This window comes from Malania oleifera, chromosome 1, assembly GCF_029873635.1.
Source record: "Malania oleifera isolate guangnan ecotype guangnan chromosome 1, ASM2987363v1, whole genome shotgun sequence".
NCBI classification, from domain to species: domain Eukaryota; kingdom Viridiplantae; phylum Streptophyta; class Magnoliopsida; order Santalales; family Ximeniaceae; genus Malania; species Malania oleifera.
In genome coordinates, this window is record NC_080417.1 from 4,471,122 (window position 1) to 4,497,706 (window position 26,585).

Sequence of the window (26,585 nt, forward strand, 5' to 3'; positions counted from 1 at the left end):
TTTTTTATCATAATTAATTAAGGATGGACGCTAATCTACCTACTTCCCTAACCCCTTTTTTTAACTTTTCTCCCGACCCCCTCCAAACAAGTACTAAACTACTCTCCACCCAGGCAACCCATCTTAAAACCTAAATCATTCAAAAGAACTTAACATCCTTGTCTTCTATTGTTGGGGATGTGGTTCATATTCAAAACAGATCACATGTACCGAAGAAAGCTACATGAAGCGAGGGACAATTGCATAAGAGGAGTCTACAACACTGAGGGCAAACCATCAACGAATTGGGCCCTAACCGTCTACGGTTTCAGGCAATACGTAGAAGGCATTTTTCTCAACACCAAACCTTCGACGGTTTGGCTAAACCGTCGACGGTTACCATCGGAGCAGATTACGTGATTTCAAATTGGGGGCTTGTAGACTGAGCTAAAATGGAGGGATTTCCTTCGAGGATTGATACAGATAGTTTAGATATACTAGAACACTTTTGTACGCATTGAGTTCATACTTAAACAATACTATAACCCAAAGATTGTAGCTTTGACATTGATCATAGTGAAAATCAAAGTGCTGCTCCCATGGATGTAGGCTGTAGCCGAACCACATAAATCTTGTGCATTCTAGTTGTGCTTTTTATTCTTCTTATTATTGTTTGATTGCTCCTTAAGTATATTTCATTGTCGAGTGATTGTTGCATTAGTGGTTGTTGAATGTTTCGTGTTTGATTGTGTGCTTCCACTGCGTGTGTTCAAGTTGAACGAACGTCAACAAGTGCTATCAAAGGTATTGGTTCTACAATGGCTGGTGTCTCTTCGATTAAGTTCAATATGAACATGTTCAACGGAATTGGTAATTTCAGACTTTGGCAACGAAGGGTGAAAGATCTACTAGTGCAGCAAAGGATGGTGAAGGTTTTGTATGGAAAGAAGTCGGACAACATGAACGAAGCAAGTTGGAAAGAGCTTGAAGCAAAGGCGGTTTCCACAATCCTACACTATCTAGCCGATGACGTTATGTACAATGTCATAGATGAGGAATCGTCGGCTGCGATTTGGTTGAAGCTTGAAAGTTGGTACATGTCCAAGTCGCTTACGAACAAGTTGTATCTTAAGCAAAAACTTTACTTTTGCTTAAGATGGCGGAGGGTTCGGACTTTAGTTAGCACATCAACATCATATCATCAGCGATCTGAAGCGCGTTGATGTGAAGTTTAAGGAAGAGGATAAAGCACTAATGCTGCTATATTTCCAAATGACGTCTCCGGCATACGAAAACTTGGTTACGAAACTAACTTGGGGAAAAGAAACCCTGGAGTTGGAAGACATCACAGGTGCGTTGCTGAGGTTCCACCAAAGAAAGAAGGTCAGCGACGAGGATTCACATGCTGAAGGCCTCGTGGTGAAGTTGAATCAAGATTGGGGGAGGAGCGATTTTCGGGGTGGATCGAGCGGCCATGGGGCTCGGTGTAACGCCCCAGAAAATGATATACTTGGGAATGTAAAATAAAATAAAAAATAAGAAAATAAATAAAAATTAAATTAAGTATTAATTAATTAATTAATTAAACATTATTAAATTGAATAAATTAATTAAATAATATGGTGGTTATATATATAAACATATAAGGATATATAACAATAAGATATATATATATATAATATAATATTATTATAATATAAGTAATATATATATACATCTCTTGAAGCACCATCAAGCTTCAGGAGACACTTGTTACTGAGATTGAATTAATCTCAAAGACACAAGCCCCCCCCCCCCCCCAAACGCCTCTCCTCGTCTCCTCTCCTTCTCTCCTTATTTTCTCGGCCAATATTCGGCCGATCGGAAAACCAAAAATACCGCTGGACTCCATTTTCCACCACCGATATATCTACAAGAGCGGATTTGTCATAGAAGCGGTGTAGGCACCATTCCTCGGGTAAGGTAATCTTTCCCTATTTTCTCAATTTCTCTTAGATTTTCAACCAAATCCACGACGGGCACCACCACAGAATCCTAGTCGCAATCGTCGTCATTTTGGTTGGAGTAAATTTTCAATTTGGGTTTCCTAAGCACCATTCAAAAGTGAGAGTAGGATTTGAGAAATTAAGTAAATTGGTTATATTTGAGGGTATAATTATTTATTTGGAATTTATGGGTCTAGAAAATATTAAAATAGTATTTTAATGGAATTAAGATTTTTGATTCAGGGTCCAGGTGAGCGCAGCAGGCATCAGTTTGGAATTCCTGTTGTCGTAATTCAAGAAACTAGGTAAGGGAATAAATTAAGTCAGAATTTTCATGGAAATACTTATTATTCTACAACATTTTATTTTAGAAATTATGTATGATATAAAATTATGTTTGGAAAAATTACTGCTGTTTATAGGGAATGTTTATATATATTATCAGGAAAAATAGTTTAATTTGTGTGGCATGGGTATAAAATCTTATGATTTATGTGATGGCAAAATGTTATGTTTTTAGAACCTTCATGCTTCAGCAAATGATTAAAACAGTACAGGAATTATATTTTCCGTAATTTATGTGAAATGGCGCAAGGACCGTAATTTATGAAACGGCGCAAGGGCCGTAATTTATGTGAAACAGCACAAGGGCCACAGTTTATATAAAATGGCATAAGGACCATTAATTTATATGATATGATATGAAATGTTGGCGCAAGGGTCGTAATGAAAGATATGTTATTTTTATGAAAATATTATTATGTTAGATATTATGGTGAAACGGTTATATTCAGCATATGAAATACAATATATGATATCAGTACACAAATGGCTTAGTTTAGTTTAGTTCAGCAGCACCGTACCATAGCTATATATGTATTCAGATTATGTTAGTATTAGCACATGCCGCAAGAGGCTGTGGGAGATTGGCAGTCGATGTGGCTTCAGTGCAAAGTTGTAGACTTCCCCCTGGTAGTCTGGACTAGGGTGGGGCGGGCTCATCATACTTACAGACTTATATTGATCTAACATGGTCGGCCAACCAGTGCTAGGTCCCACCTTCAGACCACACAACCCAGTCATGTAGGGGTAATACATGGCATCAGTTAGCTATCCATCCAGGGATTTATTTCACGTATTATGCAGTGATATAAGATGTTTTACATGTACAGATATATAGCATGACATGTATGCTACTTTCAAATATGTTTATTCAGTAAATTATCAGACAGTTTTCACACATACGATTTATATACAGTATATGCTTATGACACATGAAAATACCCATATTACCACACACTGATATTAGTTTATTTCCCTTACTGAGAGGTGTCTCAACCCAACTCTAAAACATTTCAGGAAATCCAAGTAGAGGAGCGGATAGAGCTCCACAGCGTTAGTGGTCGCCCGATCTACCCTTCCAGAAGGGTAAGTCGCTATGCTAGGGTCAGATGGGTTTTTGGGTAGTGACCCTAGGGAACTTTATGATCATTTTGGGATGTGTGTATATTTAGATGACGGGTTTGTAAAACTCTGGTATTGTATTTGGACGGTTGATTTGTTATGCATATGATGTATGTTTTCCGCTGCTACGGTATCAGTGATATATGACAGGGTTTTTCCCCAGTACCCAAAGGTCTGGGTGGATTATGTTTATAGTTATCATGATTATTGGCATGCTATTATGTAAAAAATTTAATAAATATATGATAAATTAGGCAGGTCATTACAGTTTGGTATTAGAGCCTAGGTTGCTAGGTTCTATAGACTTTAAAGTGCAGCGGAAACAATACCAGAGTATAGGAATGGATTTTGATGAAAGTAGGAGATGGGTAGATTGATATATAAGTAAGTTATTTTTAGAGGATGAGATTAGGAATTTGGGGTTCTATCTTGCGGCCTGGAGGTAGGAGTCCGTGATTGTTTCTGTGTTTTTCCTGGGATGACGATTTCAGGAAAACCATGGATACTATCATCGGTTCTTATTTCTAAGTGGTAGGATTGAATCCTAAATTGGGATTGAAGATGATAAAATGAATGGTCAGAGAAGATTATTTTCGGATCCTAGTGTGTTAAGTGTATTAGTGGTATTACGTAGCATCACCCAGTAGGTGATGACAAAAATGACTAGGAGTTTAGGGGAACAGAGCTGCATGATTGAGCAGTTCATACGTATGAAGCCCCGTCGTTTTTCGAAGGGGCCAACTATAGTGGCTGAGAATTGGGTTCAGAATATTGAGGACATGTTGGCAGAGCTCCCTTGTATTGAGGAGTAGAAAGTGTCCTTTGCTGCATTCGAGTTGACTAGGGAAGCAAATACTGGTGAAGATCAATGAGACTGGTAGCGGAACAGAAACTTGAGCCTGTAACGGTGAACTGGAGCCGCTTTAGGGAGTTGTTCTTCGAGCGATACTTCCCCGCTACCGTTAGAAATGCAAAGGTGGCAGAGTTTTGTATTTGACGTAGGGGCATATGACAGTACAGCAGCATGTAGCTAGATTTATCGAGTTGTTCTGGTTTACCCCACACTTAGTGCCAGATAAGGAAAGAAGGCAAGAAAGTTTGGGAGGGCCTGATTCAGGGATTTTATGAGCAGGTTGTAGGTTTCCAAGCCCAGACTTTTCGGAGATAGTTGATAGAGCCACAGTGATTGAGAGTGGCCTATAAAGAGGTGTTGCGGCACAAAGTCAAAGGATGAGGCCCGCGCCTCCAGATTTTCAGGTAGGGTTCAACTGAGGGCTGTGGAAGAGGTAGGATAGCAGAGGAGGTCAGAGATAGGGGATGGGAGGTCGAGCAGTAAAAGATAGACCGATGCCCCCTCCTTGTCCCAGATGCTACAGGAGACACCTGGGAGAGTGCCGAGTGAGGGAGGTTGTCTGTTATCGATGCTATCAGCCTGAACATATTTTGAGAAACTGTCAGGCACCTCCAGCGATAACGGTTGTTCCTCGACCATATAAAGGAGGCTATTAGGCACCTCAAAGCGAACAACAAATGAATACTGCTCTAGCGCAAGTTTATGCACTGACGCCGAGAGATACTGAGGCGGCAGGAGACATGGCGTCAGGTAGTAAAGTTATAATTTTAGTTAAAGTTATTGTTTTATGTGATTTAGAAACAATGTGTTCATTTATTTCTTGGGAATATATCAGACAGTGTATGATGGAAACTTAATTGTTAGACACCAAATTATTTGTAGTCACATCAATAGGAACAATGATAAAATGTAGAAGGGTGTTTAAGGATTGTCCAGCAGATATTCAGGGAACGATATTGTCTGCTGGTCTTGTAGTGCTTTATAGGCACTGGTTTATTTTGATCTTGGCAAAGGACTGGCTAGCTGTCAGTTAGGCCAGTATTAACTATTACCAGAAAGAGGTAGTGTTTAGACCTCCAAGATGACAGGAGTATAGATTTGTGGGGTCATGTGTGCGCGCCCCACTACAGTTGTTATCCGCCAATCAAGTGAGGAGGTTGTTGTTGGAGGGTTGTCAGGGATTTGCGGATTGTGTGAAGGAGGTACCATAAAGGGAGTTGAGATTAGAGGATATCCCGGTAGTGAGGAATTTTCCTGATGTATTTCCTGAGGATTTTTCGGAACTACCTCCTGAACGTACGGTAGAATTTGCTATTGATCTAATTCCAGGGACAGCGCCGATTTCAAAGGCATTGTACAGAATGGCACCGGCAGAGTTAAAAGAGTTAAAGGAACAATTGCAGGAACTGTTCGATAAGGATTCATCAGGCCCAGTGTGTCACCCTGGGGAGTGCCGGTATTGGTTGTGAAAAAGAAAGATGAATCGATGAGAATGTGCATCAGCTACATAAGTTCATATTTCCATAAGTCGGCCAAAATAGTGAATCCTGAAATTAAGATGCCATAAAAATGTAAGATACTAAGTGGGCAACAATTTGACTTCTATGTTCTGTGAAAATTCTGTATTCCCTGGTAAATGATGTTATCACCATAACCTGAAAACAAACCTGAGAATAAAATGTCATGGGCATCACATTGCCAAGTAACCTGAAGGATCTTGTGAATTAAATAACACCTAACCAAATCATCTTTAGCAACTTACCTAAAAGAAAAATCAAAATGATAATTGGACCTTAGCAATCTACCATCCAGAAGGAAAACCATACAGGCTAGGACCTGAAACTTTATCTTTTTGCTCTATCCTATGCCAATCCTACTTGGCAATGGGACACTAATTTAACCGCTTAGGCATTGGCTTGATTGGGATTTGATTCGTATACAGCTTAATGTGAAATCTTTTGTGGTGATCTGCAATTGATTGTAACTTTTGAAGCCATCTTCATAATCTGATCCTTCTACCGTTAGCAACTCTCTAGTACAAATAAATGTAACCCTTTCCTTCCTAGTCCATTTCACATAAGATTCATGCTGCCAGATAATGTTCGATCACTGATCATAGCTGACTAAACAAATTCATTAGTATTGTATTCTGTACCAAAAACCAAGACACGTGTTTATTGCATATTTGTCGAGTCACTGGAGCAAGATCGAGGTCATTTGAAAGAGGTGATCTTCAAACCACCAGGCAAGCAAGAATTTAGATTTGTAGGGTCGCAGGTGCATTCCCCACCTCAGTTAGTATCAGCTATACAGGTGAGAAGATTACTCCTGGAGGGATGTCAGGGGTTTATAGCCTATGTAAAAGAGGTGTCAGAAAATGAAATGAAACTTGACAATACACCTGTAGTTAAGGAGTTTCCAGATGTTTTCCCAGAAGAATTGTCAAGATTGCCTCCTGATCGCGAGGTAGATTTTGCTATCGATCTACTTCCCAGGACAGCAACAATCTTTAAAGCTCCTTACCGTATGGCTCCAACAGAGTTGAGGGAATTAAAGGACTAGTTGCAAGACCTATTGAATAAAGAATTTATCAGGCCTAGTGTTTCGCCTTGGGGAGCTCCAGTGTTATTTGTAAAGAAGAAGGACGGGTCTATGAGAATGTGTATAGACTATAGGGAGATAAACAAGGTAACCATTAAGAACAGATATCCTCTACCCCATATAGATGACTTATTTGATCAGCTCCAAGGTACACGGGTTTATTCTAAGATTGACCTCAGATTAAGTTATCATCAGGTACAAAGGTAAAAGCAGAAGACGTCTCGAAGACAGCTTTTAGGACCAATTATGGGCATTATGAATTTCTTGTTATGCCTTTTGGTCTGACGAATGCTCCTGCAGTATTCATGGATTTGATGAATAAAATCTTTCATCAGTATTTAGACCAGTTTGTCGTAATTTTCATTTATGATATACTGGTCTACTCGAGGAGTTTTGAGGAGCATGAGGCACACTTACGACTGGTACTCCAGACGCTCAGGGAAAAAATTTGCATGCTAAGTTCAGTAAATGTGAATTCTGGTTAGAGAAGGTGGTGTTTCTGGGGCACGTTATCTCAGGTGATGGAATTTCAGTGGATCCTAGCAAGATTAAAGCAGTTGTGAAGTGGGTCAGACTGAAGAATGTTCAGGAAATCAGGAGTGTCTTGGGGCTGGCAGATTATTACAGTCGATTTGTTGAGGGGTTCTCAGCATTATCAGGGCCTCTGACGCGACTGACCAAAAAGAATGTCAAGTTTGAATGGGATGACAAATGGGAGCAAAGTTTCCAGGAACTGAAGTAGAGGCTCATCACTGCACCAGTGTTGATCATCCCATCAGGGGGTGATGGTTATGTTATCTACAGTGATGCGTCCTTGAAAGGACTTGGGTGTGTATTGATGCAGCGAGGCAAGGTAGTAGCGTATGCTTCCAGGCAGTTGAAACAGTATGATAAGAACTACCCTACCCACGATCTTGAATTGGCTGCAGTGGTAGACACGCTAAACATTTGGAGGCATTACTTGTACGGTGAAAGATGCGAAATATTCTCCGACCACAAAAGTCTAAAGTACTTCTTTACACAGAAGGAATTGAATATGCGACAAAGAAGATGGTTGGAACTTTTTAAGGACTATGATTGCACCATCAGCTACAATCCATGTAAAGCAAATGTGGTAGCTAATGCACTGAGCCGTAAATCAAGGAGTGCAGCATAGTTAGCAACAGAATCTTGATGGATCTGGAAAGATTAGATATGGAGTTGGTTGAGTGCGATCACCAAGCTTTTGTTGCCAACCTGGTGGTGTAGCCTACGTTGTATGAAAGGATTAAGGCAGCCCAGAAGAATGACACAGAGTTGGTGGAATTGATCGAGAAAGTGCAAGACGGACAACGGGAGGAGTTCAGTATTTCAGATGACGGAACTTTGCGGTTCCGTTCTAAATTATGCGTGCCTGCAAATGTTGATATCAGGAGGACGATCCTTGAGGAGGCTCATAGGTCCCTATATACAGTTCATCCCGATAGCACTAAAATATATCGGGATCTACGGGAGTCCTTTAGGTGGAGCGGCATGAAGAGAGAAATTGTCAAGTTTGTGCAGCAGTGTCTGACGTGCCAGCAGATTAAGCCTGGGCACCAGAGGCCGACGGGTCAGTTGCAGCCACTTTTCATACCAAAGTGGAAGTGGGACCATGTTTCTATTGACTTGGTGATGGATTTACTGCCGGCGCAACAAGGGTAGAATGCTATTTGGGTGGTCGTTGATAGATTGACAAAGACCACTCATTTCATTCCCATTAAAGTCAACTACTCTATGGATAGACTGGCAAAGTTATATATTCAAGAGATCGTGGGATCACATAGAGTGCCAGTATCTATTGTATCAGACCAAAATCCATGTTTCACGTCACGTTTTTGGAGGAGCTTACAGGAGGCTCTGAGGTCTCAGTTATCTTTCAGCACGGCGTTTCTTCCTCAGACGGACGGCCAGACTGAGAGGGTGATTCAGATATTAGAAGATATGTTGCGGGCGTGCGTGCTAGATTTTAGGGATAGTTGGACTCAATATATGCCGCTGATAGAGTTTGCATACAATAACAGCTATCAGGTCAGCATTGGCATGGCACCGTATGAGGCGCTCTACGGTAGGAGGTGTTGTTCTCCTCTATACTAGGATAAAATAGGTGAGAGGCGAGTTTTGGGACCAGAAATAGTGTAGCAGGCATACAATAAAGTCCAGTTCATTAAAGAAAGAATCAATACAGCTCAAAGTCGGCAGAAGAGCTACGCCGATACTCGTCGCTGGAAGTTAGAATTTGAAGTTAGAGATCACATGTTTTTGAACATAGCGCCACTGAAGGGGATTATGAGGTTTGGGAGGAAGGGTAAGTTGCGCCCTAACTTTATTGGCCCTTTCGAGATTCTTGAAAAAGTAGGGTCAGTTGCCTACCGGCTAACTTTACCACCAGCTTTGTTTAGAATTTACGACGTATTCCATGTTTCCATGTTAAGGAAATACATCCCAGATCCTTCCCATGTCATCAGTTATGCAAAGTTAGGACTCAGTGATGCTTTGGCTTATAAGGAAGCCTCGGTGCAAATTCTAAACAGGAAGGAACAAGAATTACGCAGTAAAGGTCCTACGGAGGAATCACGCAGTTGAAGAAGCTTTTTGGGAGCTTGAGGAACCTGTATCTCTTCAATGGAGATCAACAGTAATCAAGGAAAAATACAGGTAATTATGTAAGGTTTTTTTTGTATAGGTTAGTTAGTAAATGTAATAATTTTCTACTAGTAGGTAGTATTTTGGTTGTGGGAGAATTCTATTTTATATGTATTTGTAATCTCCCAGAACCCTGAATGTAACCACGGTATTCGTTCGCCACAAGTGAGGCTAAGTAATAAGATAAGTAACTCATTTTTCCTTCAGGGATGGTGCATAACACAGACAGTAAATTTCGATGATGAAATTTTATAAAGAAGGGAGAATGTAACGCCCAAAAATAATTATTATAGGAGGAGGTAGTGGATCCTAAAAAATAAATAAATAACTAAATTAAATTTAATTAAATAATTAATTATATTAATTAAAATAAATAAATAAATAAATTATTAATAATTAAATATTATAATAATAATGATTTTGATATTAATATTAATATTATTATTGTTATTATATTAATATATATATAAATATATATCCAAGCTTTTGCTTCAGGAAGCAATTGAATTAAAATTCAGGAGAAGTCGCAGCCCCCCCTCTGAATCTCTCTCTGGCTCACCTCCGTCTCTCTCCCACTTCCTTCAATTTCTAGACGGATATTAGGCTGATCGAAAAACGGAAGGTGTCGTTGGATTCCATTCTCCGCCACCGACATTTTTACTAGAGTGGATTTGTCATAGGAGTTGTGTAGGCACCATTCCTGGGGTAAGGTAATCTTTCCCTATTTTCTCAATTTCTCCTTAGATCTTCAGTCAAATCGACGATCGGACACCACCACGGGGTCCTAGTTGTGATCGTCGTCATTTTGGTTGGAGTAAATTTTCAATTTGGGTTTCCTAGGCACCATTCCAAAGCGAGAGTGGGATTTGGGGAATTACGTAAATTGGTTATATTTGAGGGTATAATTATTTATTTGGAATTTATGGCCTTAGAAAATATTAAAATAGTATTTTATTCAGGATTGATTTAATGGAATTAGGATTTTTTATTCAGAGTCCGGGCAAGCGCCGCAGGCATCAATTTGGGATTCCTGTTGGCGTAGTTCAAGAAACCAGTTAAGGGAATAAATTAAGTCAATATTTTTCATGGAAATATTTACTATTTTACAGCATTTTATTCCAAGAAATTATATATGGCATAAAATTATGTTTGGGAAATTTACTGCTGTTAATAGAAGATTGTTTTAATACATTTAATCAGGAAAAATGATTTCAGTGCAGATTTTCTGAGTAGAACATGATTTACTTTGTATGGCATGGGCATAGAATTTTATGATTTGATGTAATGGCAAAATGATATGTTTTCAGAATAAGCATGTTATCACTGTTTCAGGAAATTATTAAAAACAGTACAGAAATATATTTAAAGTATATTATAATGCAACAGCGCAAGGGCCGTAATTTATATGATATGGGGCAAGGACCATAATTTATATGATATTATATGCCGGCACAAGGGTCATGATGTATGATATGCTATTTTCATGAAATTATTATTATGTCAGATATTATGATGAAACAGTTATGTTCAGCATATAAAACATAGTATATGATATCAGAACTCGGATGGCTTAGTTTAGTTCAGTTTTCAGGAGCACGGTACCATAACTATATATATTCAGATTATGATAGTGCAACCACACGATCAGAGTATGGTAAGGTGGCAATCAATGTGGCTTCAGTGTAGTTTGGAGATGTTCCCCTGGTAGTCTGAACCAGGTGGGGCAGGCCCATCGTACTTACAAATCAGAGTTTTTTATCTAGCATGGTCGGTCAGCCATTGCTAGGTCCAGCCTTCGAGCCGCACAACCCAGTCATGTGGGGGTAATATATGACACCAACTAGCTATCCATCTTGGGATTTATTTCACGTATTATACAGTTGTATAAGATGATTTACACGTACAGAGATATAGCATGACATGTATGTTACTTTTAAATATGATACTTAACGTCTTGAGTGCTTAGGGAAGGATAGAATTTGGGCACATGTTTGGGGTTTGTACTAGTAATGAAAGAAATATACGAAATTTTAAGATATTCTTTCCAGATGACTTATCAGAGCTACCTTCAGGAGGAAATTGAATCTAATATTGATTTGGTGTTAGGAGCGAAGCCTATGTCGATTGCTTCCTATAGAATGACATCAATTGAACTAACGCAACTTAAGGTGCAACTAGAAGATTTCCTTAACAAGGAATCTGTTCGACCTAGTATATCATTATAAGTTGTACTTGTGTTATTCACTAAGAGACATAATGGGGCCTGAGGTAATGCATTAATCATTGGAAGTTAAATCACGTTACAGTAGGAATTGATATCGACAACTAGGGATTGGGGGATTAATTGGTAAATCCCAAAATTTTTGAAGATTGATTTGCAATAAAAGTATCACCAATTAAGAATTGGAAATTATACACCCCAAAGACAGAATTGAGTACATAGTAAGATCACTATAAGTTTCTGGTGTTACCAATTGAGGGTTATCAATGCATCTTATATTTTCATAGATATAATGAATCAAGTCATTCACCCATACTTGGATCAGTGCATTGTAATTTTTATGGATGATTTTTTTTTTTTTTGGGTATTCACAGACTTAAAAAGAGCATGAACAACATTTGTGATTAATTTTACAAACACTATAAGAGCATCAGTTACATGCTAAATAGGAAATGCGGGTTTTGGACAACTAATACGAAATTTTTGGGTCATGTCATAATCAAAGGATAGTTATTTATTGATCCTTCTAAGGTTATATTAGTGTTAGATCTTTGGAAGACTCAAGGAAAAAATTGAAGTTGTTGAGTGTTAGTGCTGAAGCAAGGTGTATTAGAACAGGATGTATAATCCATCAATTTATGTTAGTTATCAATTCTAATGAACTTGTTTAAAAGATTAATTCAAAACTTATTAGGGTTGTATTCAACAAATTTCGATGACGAAATTTTTATAAGGAGGGGAGAATGTAACGCCCCAAAAAATGATATACTTGGGAATGTAAAATAAAATAAAAAATAAGAAAATAAATAAATAAATTTTAAATTAAGTATTAATTGATTAATTAACTAAACATTATTAAATTGAATAAATTAATTAAATAATATGGTGGTTATATATATAAACATATAAGGATATATAAGGATAAGATATATATATATATAAATATATAATATAATATTATTATAATATAAGTAATATATATATACATCTCCTGAAGCATCATCAAGCTTCAGGAGACATTTGTTACTGAGATTGAATCAATCTCAGAGACACGGCGGCGGCCCGCGCCCCCCCCCCCCCCCACCCCAAGACGCCTCTCCTCATCTCCTCTCCTTCTCTTCTCATTTTCTCGGCCGATCGAAAAACCAAAGATACCACTAGACTCCATTTTCCGCCACCGACATATCTACCGGAACGAATTTGTCATAAGAGCGGTGTAGGCACCATACCTGGGGTAAGATAATATTTCCCTATTTTCTCAATATCTCCTTTGATCTTCAGCTAAATCGACGATTGGGCACCACCACGGGATCCTAGTCGCGATTGTCGTCATTTTGGCTAGAGTAAATTTTCAATTTGGGTTTCCTAAGCACCATTCCAAAGCGAGAGTAGGATTTGAGAAATTAAGTAAATTGGTTATATTTGAAGGTATAATTATTTATTTGGAATTTATGGGTTTAGAAAATATTAAAATAGTATTTTATTTAGGATTGATTTAATGGAATTAGGATTTTTGATTCAGGATCCGAGTGAGCGCCGCAAGCATCAGTTTGGGATTCCTATTGGCGTAGTTCAAGAAACCAGGTAAAAGAATAAATTAAGTCAGAATTTTCATGGAAATACTCTACAGTATTTTATTTTAGAAATTATGTATGATATAAAATTATGTTTGGAAAAATTACTGCTGTTTATAGGGAATGTTTATATATATTATCAAGGAAAATGGTTTAATTTGTGTGGCATGGGTATAAAATCTTATGATTTATGTGATGGAAAAATGTTATGTTTTCAGAACCTTCATGCTTCGGGAAATGGTTAAAACAGTACACGAATTATATTTTTCGTAATTTACGTGAAATGGCACAAGAGCCGTAATTTATGAAACGGCGCAAGGGCCGTAATTTATGTGAAATAGCGCAAGGGTCAGAGTTTATATAAAATGGCGTAAGGGTCATTAATTTATATGATATGATATGAAATGTAGGCGCAAGTAAGGATGAGCAAACGGTCAGTTCGGTGAAATTCGGTTAATTAACTGAAAATTTTGGCTAACCATTTCCATTAACCAAACCGACCAAATTAGAGATATTAACCGAATCTCGACGGACCGAATTAACTGTTCGGGTAATTCGGTTAACCAAATTTAACCGAAATTATTTACTTAATTATTAAAAACATAATATAATTATAGTTTTTTTACTCTGCAACTCATTTATTAATTTTATTAAAAAAAAAGATATTTTGCATCTATTCATTTTAACAAACACGACAAGGGATTGTTCAAGCCTTTAAGGGGCTGTTCAAGTGTAGATTATTGGATCATTAGAGACTCATTGAATAAATGAGAAGTACATGAACCTGAGTGAAGAAGCGTCGCCATGCGAAGAGCCGAAGAGGGATTTTGGACAGGCGAAGCCACAAAGACGAAGAGGGAGAACTAAGAGGGATTCGGGAATGGGGACCTCAGGCGAGCCAAACTGAAGAGGAGAACTGGAACTGGAGAACTGCTGAACGCCTGAACTGAGAAGTGGAGATGGAGAAGTCGAGTACTCGAGAAGGAGTGAAGGACCGAAGGAGAAGTCGAGACTCAAGAGTGGAGAGGAGTCGAGGACACTGGACAACGGTTGCGGAGTGCGGAGCAGACCACTAAACAGAACCCTAGTCAATTTAAGCTTGAAATTTAAGTAATTATTAAATCGGTTAATCGGTTAACCGAATTTATATTTTCTGTTCACTGAACCGAAAACCGATTAACCGAAATTAGATAAACCCCAACCAAACCGACCGAACCAATTTTTTTACCCGAACCAAAACAACCAATTTCGGTCGGTTAAATCGGTTAATTCAGGTTTCCCCGAATTATGCTCACCCCTAGGCGCAAGGGCCGTAGTGAAAAATATGTTGATTAACCGAATTTATATTTTCTGTTCACTGAACCAAAAACCGATTAACCGAAATTAGATAAACCCCAACCAAACCGACCGAACCAATTTTTTTACCCGAACCAAAACAACCAATTTCGGTCGGTTAAATCGGTTAATTCGGGTTTCCCCGAATTATGCTCACCCCTAGGCGCAAGGGCCGTAGTGAAAGATATGTTATTTTTATGAAAATATTATTATTTTAGATATTATGGTGAAACGGTTATATTCAGCATATGAAATACAGTATATGATATCAGTACCCGGATGGCTTAGTTTAGTTCAGTTCAACAGTACAATACCATAGCTATATATGTATTCAGATTATGTTAGTGCTACCACATGCCGCAAGGGGCTGTGGGAGATTGGCAGTTGATGTGACTTTAGTGCAGAGTTGTAGACGTCCCCCTGGCAGTCCAAACCAGGGTGGGACAAGCCCATCGTACTTACAGACTTATATCGATCTAGCATGGTCAACTAGCCAGTGCTAGGTCTCACCTTCGGGCCACCCAACTCAGTCATGTGGGGGTAATACAAGGCATCAGCTAGCTATCCATCCAGGGATTTATTTTATGTATTATACAGTGGTATAAGATGTTTTACATATACAGATATATAGCATAACATGTATGCTACTTTCAGATACATTTATTCAGTAAATTATCAGACAGTTTTCACATACACGATTTATATACAATATATGCTTATGACACATGAAAATACCCATGTTGTCACACACTGATATTAGTTTATTTCCCTTACTGAGAGGTGTCTCACCCCAGCTCTAAAACATTTCAGGGAATCCAGGTAGAGGAGCGGATAGAGCTCCGCAGCGTTAGTGGTCGCCCGATCTACCCTGCCAGAAGGGTAAGTCGCTATGCTAGGGTCATATGGGTTTTTGGGTAGTGACCCTAGGGAACTTTATGATCATTTTGGGATGTGTGTATATTTAGATGACGGGTTTGTAAAACTCTGGTATTGTATTTGGACGGTTGGTTTGTTATGTATATGATGTATGTTTTCCGCTGCTAGGGTGTCAGTGATATATGACAGGGTTTTTTCCCAGTACCCACGTGTCTGGGTGGATTATGTTTAGGTTATCATGATTATTGGCATGCTATTGTGTAAAAAATTTAATAAATATATGGTAAATTAGGTAGATCGTTACACTCGGTCCAAGTCCAGGAAGAAGAAGAATGTGCGGTGTTTTAAGTGCGGGAAGAGAGGGCACATAAAACCCGAGTGCCCTAAAAAAAGGTAGGGAGGTGCTAAAAACAAAGAAGGTTCGTCGACAACGGCGAATATAGTTGAAGAAAGAGACTTTGGAAGTGGTGACAGTGATATGCTCTCAGTTTCATTGGGGTCAGATGAGTCCGCAAATTCTTCGATTTTGGACTCTGCATGTTCGTATCATATGACGCCCAATAAGGACTGGTTCACTACATTCAGATTGATCAGTTCTGGTTTCGTTCTGATGGGGAACAATTTTGCGTGCAAAGTGATCGAGATGGGGAATATCAAAATCAGGATGTACGACAGTGTAGTGCGTACATTGGGTGATGTGAGGCACATACCAAAGTTGAGGAAGAATTTGGTTTCGTTGGGCACTTTGGATTGTAACGGATTCAATTACAAGTTCGAAGGTGGATAATGAAGGTGAGTAAAGGAGTTCTGACCATGATGAAGGGGAAAAGAGTACCGAGTAATATTTACACACTGCTAGGTACAATGGTTGTAGGTGGAGCTGCAGTCGTAGAGTCTGAGTATGACAGTATTCTTGTGTGGCATATGCGTCTAGGGCATATAGGAAAGCGTGGGATGCAGGAACTTCACAAGAGAGATCTTCTAAAGGGGGTAAAATCATGCAAGTTGGAGTTCTGCAAGTATTGCATGCTTGGGAAGCAGAACTGGGTTCAATGCATGACAGCCACGCACAAGACAAAAGGAGTACTAGACTACATTCATTCTAACGTTTAGGGGCGGTGAGAGTGGCATCACGAGGGGGACATGTGTATTTTGTGAGTTTTATCAACAACTACTCACAAAAGGTCTGGATTTACTTCATGCGTCACAAGTAGAAAATATTTGTCAAGTTTAAAGTGTGGAAAGCTGAAGTGAAAAATAAGACCAGGAGAAAGATCAAAATCCTCAGGATAGACAATGGGACTGAGTACACAAACTTAGGATTCAAAGAGTTCTGCGAGCAGCAAGGCATAAGTAGGCATTTTACCATGTGCCGGACACCGCAGCAAAATGGTGTGGCGAAGAGGATGAACTAAACCCTAGCTGAAATGGCTTGGTGCCTCAGGTTGCATGTTGGGCTCGCCATGAATTTCTAGGTCTAGGCGGTTAATATGACCTTTTTCTTGGTAAACAGATCACCAAGGGTATCAAAGAATGGGAAAGTTGCTAAGGAGGTGTGAACCAGTGAAAAGGTAGACTACTCTGGTCTTAGAGTATTTGGGTGTTCGGCCTATGCGCACATCCCGGGTGAAGGGAGATCTAAGCTTAAGGTGAAGTCTAGAAGGTAAAGTCATGTTGTGGCGTACTCAGGATGAAATAGAGAAATGGATGCCAAAAAATCGCAATAGCAATGAGCGTGCGATTCAGGTAGAGTTAGACTCAAGGCAGATATGCAGGGATTCCTACCCTGAGAGATCAGCCAGTGGTGCAGATGGAGTCAGAAACTCAGGGTGGAGATGACACAGGGAGTTCTAGCTCAGATGACCAACAGCCACGTCAAAGCATAGCTGTAGACAGACCCAGACGCATCGTCAGACCACCCCCAAGATACAGTTTTGACGATCTGGTGTCTTATGCGTTTATCACCAACAACGGGGATCCTACTACCTATCAGGAGGCGATGCATAGCCAAGAGAAGGGTAGCTGGATAGGCGCTATGGTGGAGGAGACAGAGTCATTGCATAAGAACCAGACATGGGACTTGGTGGAGCTTCTAGCTAGGAAGCGAACAATTGGATGCAAGTGAGTACACAGGAAGAAGGAAGCAGTTTCAAAAAAGGAAAGAAAGAAGTACAAGGTTCGCTTGGTAGCGAAGGGCTACTCGCAGAGGAAGGGAGTAGATTATGATGAAATGTTCTCCCCTGTGGTTAGGCACACTTCCATCAGGGTAGTGTTGGGACTAGTGACGTAACATGATCTACATCTGGAGCAGATGGACAGAAAGACGGCGTTCTTCCATGGTGACTTGGACGAGCTGATTTACATGACACAGCTAGAAGGGTTCAGCCAACCTGAACAAAAGCATTTAGTCTGCAAACTGAACAAGTCACTGTACAGGTTAAAGCAGCCTCCGAGGTAATGGTGCAAGAAGTTTGACGCCTATATGAACCAGATCGGCTACAGGAGGTGTGAGTACGATTGCTACATCTATGTGAGGGAACTTGTGGACGAGTTTCTTATTTTTCTTCTGCTATGCATAGACGACATGCTAATTGCTGCTAAAGATATGACTGAGGCAAATCGGTTGAAAACTCTGCTAGGAAAGGAGTTCGATATTTAATACGTGGGTCCAGCCAAGAGAATACTTGGCATGGAGATTCGCAAGGGCAAAGCTGCAAGGAGACTATGGTTATCTCAAGGCGGCTATATGGAGAAGGTGGTGGAGAGGTTTAGCATGGCCAATGAGCACGCCTTTGGTGAGTCATTTCAGATAATCTACCATCCAATGCCCAAGGATGGACGATGAGGTCTGGGATATGTCGAGGATTCCCTATGCTAGAGCAGTGGGGTGTCTAATGTATGTCATGGTGTGTACGAGGCCAAACCTGGCACATGTTGTCAGCTTGGTGAGCAAGTTCTTCTCAAATCCGGGTCGACAGCACTGGGATGCTGTGAAGTGGATTCTCAGGTACATGATGGGTATGACCGGATATGACATCATGTTCAGCACACAACAAAGTGATCCATCAGTGGTGAGGTACGTGGATGCTGATTACGCAAAAGATGGATGACAAGAGGTCTACCACAAGGTACGTATTTACCCTTGTGGGAGGACCTATTTGTTAGAGGTCTATGGTGCAGTCGCTCGTGGTGTTGTCTACTACCAAGTCAGAATACATGGCAGTGGCTGAGGCTGCCAAGGAAGCGTTGTGGCTTACGGGGTTAGTCAGAGAATTGGGTGTCCAGCAAGGTGGAGTCCGGCTACAATGTGATAGTCAGTGTCATATACTTGGCGAAGAATCAAATGTACCATGCAAGAACGAAGCACATTAATGTGTGGTATCACAGGGTCAGAGAACTGATTATTTCAGGGGAACTTCTTCTTGAGAAGGCCCATACATCTGACAATGCAGCTGATATGCTGACAAAGCCGGTCACGACGGACAAGTTCAAGCATTGCTTAGACTTGATCAACGTCTCCAAGTGCTAGAGGGGAGACAGACCCAATCTACAAGCCCGGGTGGAGCAGCGGTTATACTTTCAGATTTCCAAGGTGGTGAATATTCGCTAAGTTGGAGATTGTTGGGAATGTGGCTCATATTCAAAGCGGATCACATGTACCGGAGAAAGCTACGTGAAGCGAGGGACAATTGCATGAGAGGAGTCTGCAGCACTGAGGGCAAACCGTCGACGGATTGGGCCCTAACCGTCAACAGTTTCAAGCAGTACACAAAAGGCAATTTTCTCAATACCAAACTGTCGACAGTTACCGTTGGCACAGATTACGTGGTTTCAAATCAGGGGCGTGTAGATTGGGCTAAAACTGAGGGATTTCCTCCAGAAATTGATACAAATGTAGTTTAGATATACTAGAACACTTATGCACGCATTGGGTTCATACTTAAAAAATATTGTAACCCAAAGATTGTAGCTTTTACATTGATCATAGTGAAAACTGAAGTGCTGCTCCCATGGACGTAGGCTATTGCCAAACCACGTAAATTTTGTGCGTTCTACTTGTGTTTTTGATTCTTCTTATTGTTGTTTGATTGCTTCTTAAGTATATTTCATTGTCGAGTGATTGCATTAGTGGTTGTTGATTGTTTCGTGTTTGATTGTGTGCTTCTACTGTGCGTGTTCAAGTTGAACGAACATCAACATCTCTCTCACCCCTAAAAAGGCTTACAATATTGGGCATCCCTCTAACCATAGTTGTAACCTAAAGTTGATTGCGTACCATCGAGGGTGAGTATATGGCAGGTGTAGGAGCTATAAAAAAAAGAAATCGAACGAAGCAATCTAATTTAGAGCAGGCTTGGTGACCTCAATTTGGATTGGCATGTGACTACAATCTATTATGACAATCAAAGTGCTATCAATTGAACAAAGGATCATGATTTGAGACCAAACATCCCACAACTTAATGCTCATATCTAATATCCATAAAACCTAATATAAACTTACGATGCTTGGTGGGAAAGGAAACTAAATTAAAACCTAATTTAACCAAAATACCAGTTTCCTTACCCTAATAAAATTAACCTAGATAAAAAAAACGAAAATACAATAAAATTAGAAAATTAAAATAGATCTTGTTTGCATGTTGCATCATTGTTCCCCAATTAAAAATAATTGGACCTCCAATTTTAGAAATTTGAAAGATGAAACATCTATATCATTATCATGTTTGAGGGAGGCCAATGTAATATCGTAGTTATGATCCAACTAGTTTAAAAGTCCAAATTGTTACCATGTTTGATGGAGGCCAATGCAATATCCCAATTATGATCCAACTGGTTTATGACACATGAATCACTACAAAATTGGAAAAAAAAAAATGGTGATACCACTTAATCTCCAAGCGGGATATTCCCCTCAATGTGCCAATGCCTCGGTATTTGCCTTGATAGTGTATGCCAACTTAGGCCAAAAAGAGCATCAAAATACTTTCTAAACCTTGTGCTGTAGGAACATGGAGAAATACGTTCCTAAATCCTAACACAAAAAGGCAGTATTATACTTCCATCCTCAAGTTTGCTAGGACATCTTTTGCACCTCATAACTACCATCTTACTTTAGCTAATTTGTGTGAAACCTCTGCAACCCCCTAGAGAAAGCATCTCTACTTTTGTAATTTGTATATTTCAACAAAAAAAAAGCTATAAAATTTAACCAATAGTTAAACACCAATTGATTTAGTATTGTATTCACTATTCACTTCTAGGAGTTTGAGTGCAAGATATAAAAATAAACTCAAACAACATAATGTTTTAAAATTGGATTCAAATTCAAATCTTCTTGCCCTAGAAGCAATAATTCCTCAAGCTTACAAAAGTTCATCACAAGTTTTTGTTTATAGAAAAAGTTCATCACAATTTATCAACACATTAAACAAATGGCCAATATCTTTTTTGCTTCTTTGAGAATATCACAAGTCATTTAGCACAATCATTCCATGAATTTCTTCCAAGTATTTAGGTCGAGAATGGACATGTTTCAATATGTTGGCCCAACAAAAAATAATATAAACAGAGCAAGGTGCAACAAGGCTATGTAGAGTTTCTTAATCTTGCCATCTCTGATATAAGAAGAAGAAGAAGAAGAAGAAGCAGCAGATAGGCACTCAGTCTGCAGACACAATATGTATATTTTCTCTTACCTATGTAGTTTAATGTTAAAAACTAGTTGAAGACAATAATAATGAAGAAACAATAATTTCAAATATTGAGTAGTCAAAGGGCAGTCAAATACCAGTTTTGCAACCTTCTTCCAGAAATGTGGAGTGGGCTTTAAAGTAAAGTAAGCTTTATGCAGTGCCAATTCTTGTTCTTCTGTCCAAGCTTGCACAAGCCAATCACATTCCATTCCTTCCTCTATCTCCCTCCTATTTCCAATATATCCACCCTCTTTATCAACACCTGCTGCCTCACTCTTTCCTCCTATTTCAATACCCACAGAATCTGCAGAATTACTCCTGAAGCTCCTTTCCCTTTTCCTTGCAAATTTTTCACACAAATTGGCACCCATATTGTCTTTCCACAAACCTAACGAGACCCCCCTATCCACGGATTCACTTAAGCTACGTTCGATAAACCGATTATTCTTACTGTCGCTGGCCTTCTCCGCACGTTCATCGAACTCTACCTGACACAAAAACCTTGGAGACCGCCTGATACTTTGAGTACCCGCGACCCGATTGGTGACTCTTCGAGAATTTTTCAGAGGGCTCAAATTCGTACATTTTCTCAGCCCATCGTCGGATTTTTCCAAACCCCCCGAAATATTTTCTAGATTGATCGATTCTCTGGAAACACGTTTCGTAAATTTATCATTCATGTCACCGCTGGTCTTCTGCTCGCGTTCATCCATTTTTCTCTGATTCTGAAACCTAGGAGATCGCCTGCGACTCTGAATTCCAGCAGCCCCATTGTTCACTCTTTGAGATCTTCTCAACACAGCACTCGAATTCACGCGCTTTATCAACCCATCGCTGGATTCATTCAAATTGTTCAAAACCTTTTCCGGGTAATCTTCTTGGGTTCTCTTCCGAGAAACACTAGCCGAAGAGCTGAGAGGAAAATCCAACTCCGCCTCGACCCTGCTCTTCTTGAACTTGGGTTTAGGGTTTTCTTGCGAACCTATGGATTCTGGGGTGACCTCTTGCTGGAGAAACCTCGGAGATCTTCTGAGAGCCGTGGGCTTTTCCCCTCCATTGGCAGCGTTTTTCCTCTCGAGCATTTTCACAAACAGGTGGCGGACCTTGCACTACCACATTGAGGTTTAGAGAGGGAAACTTGATTCAAAAGCGGCAGGTAGGGAAGCCGGTGAGCATGTTGCACTCAGCCACGCAGCAACATTGCCCCATTCCGCATTTCGGGCCATCATTGCATGAACTTTCTCGTGGAAATGACAATGGGCCCGACTAGGCCCGGCCCAACATGACCCATTGTTATATATATATATTATTTTCATGAATTGTTGTATTTTTTTTCTTTTTTGATTTTTATTAGCAAGGAGAGATTATCACAATTTCATGACATAGCTTCTAACATAATTAATATAGTTTTTTTATGAATAAAAGTGAATTGTGTATCATAATCTTAAAAAACTGTTGAATATAATGTGGTATTGAGATGTAGTAATAAAATATTTGTCAAGATATTAAGCTCATTTAAAAAAGCAAATAGTAGCAAAATTATAAAAAATTTAAATGTAAAATATTTTTTTATTATTATATTATGTTTTATTTTTTGATGTACAAATCTTATGAATTTTAATTTGTATATAAATAATTAAAATACTTCTAAAAGTTCAAAGGAAAAAAATTGATAGTCCCAAAGTGACAAAAATTAAAATGCCAATTCTACTCTTTATTTGTTAATTATAGTTAAATTCCTTCTATGTCCTAAAACTTAAAATCAATGTCCCTTGCTTGAATCTCCCCCCCACCCCAAATCTTCCTATGGCGTTTGATCTAGCTGCATGACCATTCAACCGCTATTACTGCTCAAATGACATCACACTTACTCCCAACTGTTATGTTTCATTCTTTTATTCCTTTGGCTATCGATATTCCCTCATGGCCCTCTAGCATCTAAGTGACTTTTGTTGACAAAAGTTCAAATGTCTCACCATTTTGTTATGTATATGCTTAAATCTGTAATATGCAATCGTAAAAAAATAATTCTTATGGTATGTTTGATGCTACTGCAAGATGTAAGTCAACAGTGTACATTGCTTTGGAAGATAAAGTGATAAGATTGAGAGCTTTTCTAAACAACCATTAGACTGTGTATGCTCAAAGAAATGGAGGTGTTTGTAGTAGATCCCGCAAGAGATATGCAATCGTGATTCCAGGGGCTTTGATTTCCGATGATTGATTTGGGGTCTCAACAAGGGGGTCTAACAACCAAGGTGGGTTTCTGATACCTTTTTCATCTTCTTTGTCCAATAGTATTCTTTCTTAATTTTATGGAAATGTTGCTTGGATTTTTTATATTTTTTCTAGTTTTATTGTTCTCTATATACATTTAAAACCCTAAAAATAATTGTTAGATTTTAAATAAAATAAAATAAATTTTTCAATTCATAATTTGCTTTTATTATTAAATTCATGCGACTATGGTCCTCTTTTATTATAAATGGCAAGGCCTTTTCTTCCACCTGTCAAAGGGTGTGAGCATAGCTTTCTTTTTCTTTTTTTCTTTTTTTTTTATTACATAAGAACTTCAGCCACCAATGAGCCCTTTGGACTCCCTAATGCGGCACCAAACCTACGGATCAGTGTCCTCCGCCCCCAGGTCTCGCTGATCAGGGTAAAGTCTGGATGCAGACACGGCTTCTGTGCATCAGTTGGATGTTCGGCCAACCTGACCCCAAGAACACATCTTCATTACCATCCACAGTCCCCGCTGGCTCATGGAGAACTCTCACCATCCACGGTCCTCGCTGGCTCACAGAGCGAACTCTCACCATCCACAGTCTCTGCTGGCTCACAGAGTAAACTCTCACCATTCACAAGTACCGCTGGTTCTGTGAGTGTATCTACCTAGAATTGAACCTCTAATGCTCCTTCTTACTTGCTGATGTCTTTCCACCGCGCCATGTCGTGGGGGCGAGCATAGCTTTCTATTGCTGAATGTTATAAAGGTAGAAAATTACATTTGTGTTGATTTTTATCAAACATGGATATTATATGTTTATTGGTCACAATCTCTACTTCATACTTAGATGTTTTTTGTTTTGTTTCCTAAATTGATTCTAAAATAATTTTGCTCTATTTGGTTGCGTAGAAGATGAAATATAATCTTTATTCATACATTTATATTTTGCCTGTCTAACCAGATTTATGTAAGTTCATTAATTTATTTATTTAATAAGATTAGTAAATGTAAGTTATATCGTTTCAAATAACTATCAATGCCAAGTCCCCCTTCCCCAAATTATTCCTTGTATTTATTACTACTCAAGTTGATCTCTTTTTGCATGCATTTTTGCTCTCTTTTTCTCTAATTATTCTCTTTTTTATTTCAATTACTCTAATCCATGAATTTATATCTAAGGTTTTCTAGGATTACTAATATTCATTTGATCCAGTTATTTTTTATCTTTATTTGTCCAGATTTTGTGTCCTTACCCCTACATGGAATTACAATATTTTGTTTATTTAGTGCAAAGAGGTTAAAAGAAGGAGAAGGAGAAGGAGAAGGAGAAGATATTATGGGTGATAAAAGTTTGATGAATATTGTATTTGAAATTATTGGGAATTTTGAAGTTAATAATTTTCTTTTCTCTTGTTGTGTTCCTCATGAACTTGGAATTCAATTCAAACATTTGATTTGGGTTTAAGCAAAATATGCAACATAAAATTGTATCGATTTTTACCAAGTTCTTGTTTTGCCAAACTTCCCATGTTCATAACCGAAAAAGCTCAAAGTACATTTACTCTTTTACTTTTTGTTACCTATAATTTTGGTAGGTATCTTTAGGGGTTCTCAGACACAAATTGGCTAATTGTGTATCTTTCCATACCATAGTTTAATGTTGCGATTTATAAGTAAGACATAATCTTTTAATTAGCAAATACCTTACCAATTCTCTTAATGGGCATACAATATTTAACACTAGTAATGCTACACTTACCTAAAAAACATCTTACTTTTTCTTACCCACTACTTTAAATAATTGTATTATATACATAGTACAATACTCATAAAGTAGTGGGTATATATATGGTACAATTATTTAAAACAGTAGATAAGAAAAAGTATGATGTTTGATAGGTAAGTATAGTATTAGTGTATTTAACATTGTTACTCCAATTAAAGGTCATTTATTGCATCATGTTGGCTGCAATATCTTGTTAGCAAGTTGAACCTTTGGTGGGATATGGTAAAAATATATCTATTATATTATTCCTCTTTGCTTCCTCTTATTTTAATTTTTGAGTCATTTTCAAATTATTTTTTACATATATTTAAATAAAAAATAGAGAATATATATATATATATATATATATATATATATATATATATATATTCATTCTTTTCTTTTTACAACTCTTTGCAAATTGGGAAAATGTGTAATACCATAAACTTTCCCTTCTTTTTGAAATTCTTTTGTAGACAACCATTTTCTTGAAGCAAATGCTCTAAAGATGGGAATTCCTGTTTTTTTTTTTTTTTTTAAGAAAGAATTTGGTTTAAATATTTTTAAGGCAAATGTTGGGTTTTTTTTTTTTCATTTTTTTATAACATGTAATATTAGTCTAATCTTTTAGGAATGTAATAATTTTTTTTTTTTTTTTTAGTAAAAGAGGGCGGCACCTCCATTTATTTATTAATATACGCTCACTTTTGATGGAGGAATACCGTGGTTACAAGATTGTAAACATACCGTGGTTAGGAATGTAATAATGATTATAAGCAAGCATATAGTTTCAATAATTATTTTTCAAAGATTGCTCCTCAAAAGTGATTTGTGTCATGGCTTCAACTGTTCTTCTTATAATTTGTAGTCTATAAGTTTCTTAGGAGGGATCCCATTATTTAAAATTTGTAAATTTGATGCTAGAAATTTAAAGTTTGAATCTTAGAAAAGGATGTGATGGGATGAGAAATGAACTCTCTCTATTATTGTGCAACTCACGCTTATGAGTGTGGACCTTTATAAGACCACTCCTTTTTGTTACTATGTTCAAAACTTCAAACCATTTAGGATCGTCATTGTGGTTACCATCAATGTAAAATTTCGAATAGATACTTTTTATGTTGAAAGGTAGGTCTAATTATTGTTCAATTTTCTTTAAAAAGGATGGTGGTTTTTAAGTGATTATATTGTCCTAATGAAGTTCTTTGTTTTCCTTTCCAGTGTTCTTTTTTCTTCATTTTGGTGGTGCCTTTAAATTATTTATTATTGTTACAAGCATCTAATGGATAATAAATTTTTCTTTATTTTGCTGCTGCAATTGGATCAAAGAACCTCCTACTATTCCA

The 26,585-nt window shown here is 38.3% G+C and overlaps 1 protein-coding gene across 3 annotated transcripts in view; it reads right to left on the reverse strand.

Moving 5' to 3' along the window:
- LOC131144775 (uncharacterized) overlaps nucleotides 1–22,508 on the reverse strand; it is a 35,559-nt gene extending 13,051 nt beyond the window's left edge. Inside the window, exon 1 of one of the 3 annotated variants that reach the window (XM_058093632.1) lies at nucleotides 21,343–22,508. In XM_058093632.1, coding sequence (XP_057949615.1) covers nucleotides 21,343–22,329 — 987 coding nt within the window. In that variant the 5' untranslated portion in view covers nucleotides 22,330–22,508. The remainder of the gene's footprint in view (nucleotides 1–21,342) is intronic. The other 2 variants (XM_058093638.1, XM_058093648.1) reach the window with 2 other exon arrangements.
- Nucleotides 22,509–26,585: the final 4,077 nt, after the last annotated feature.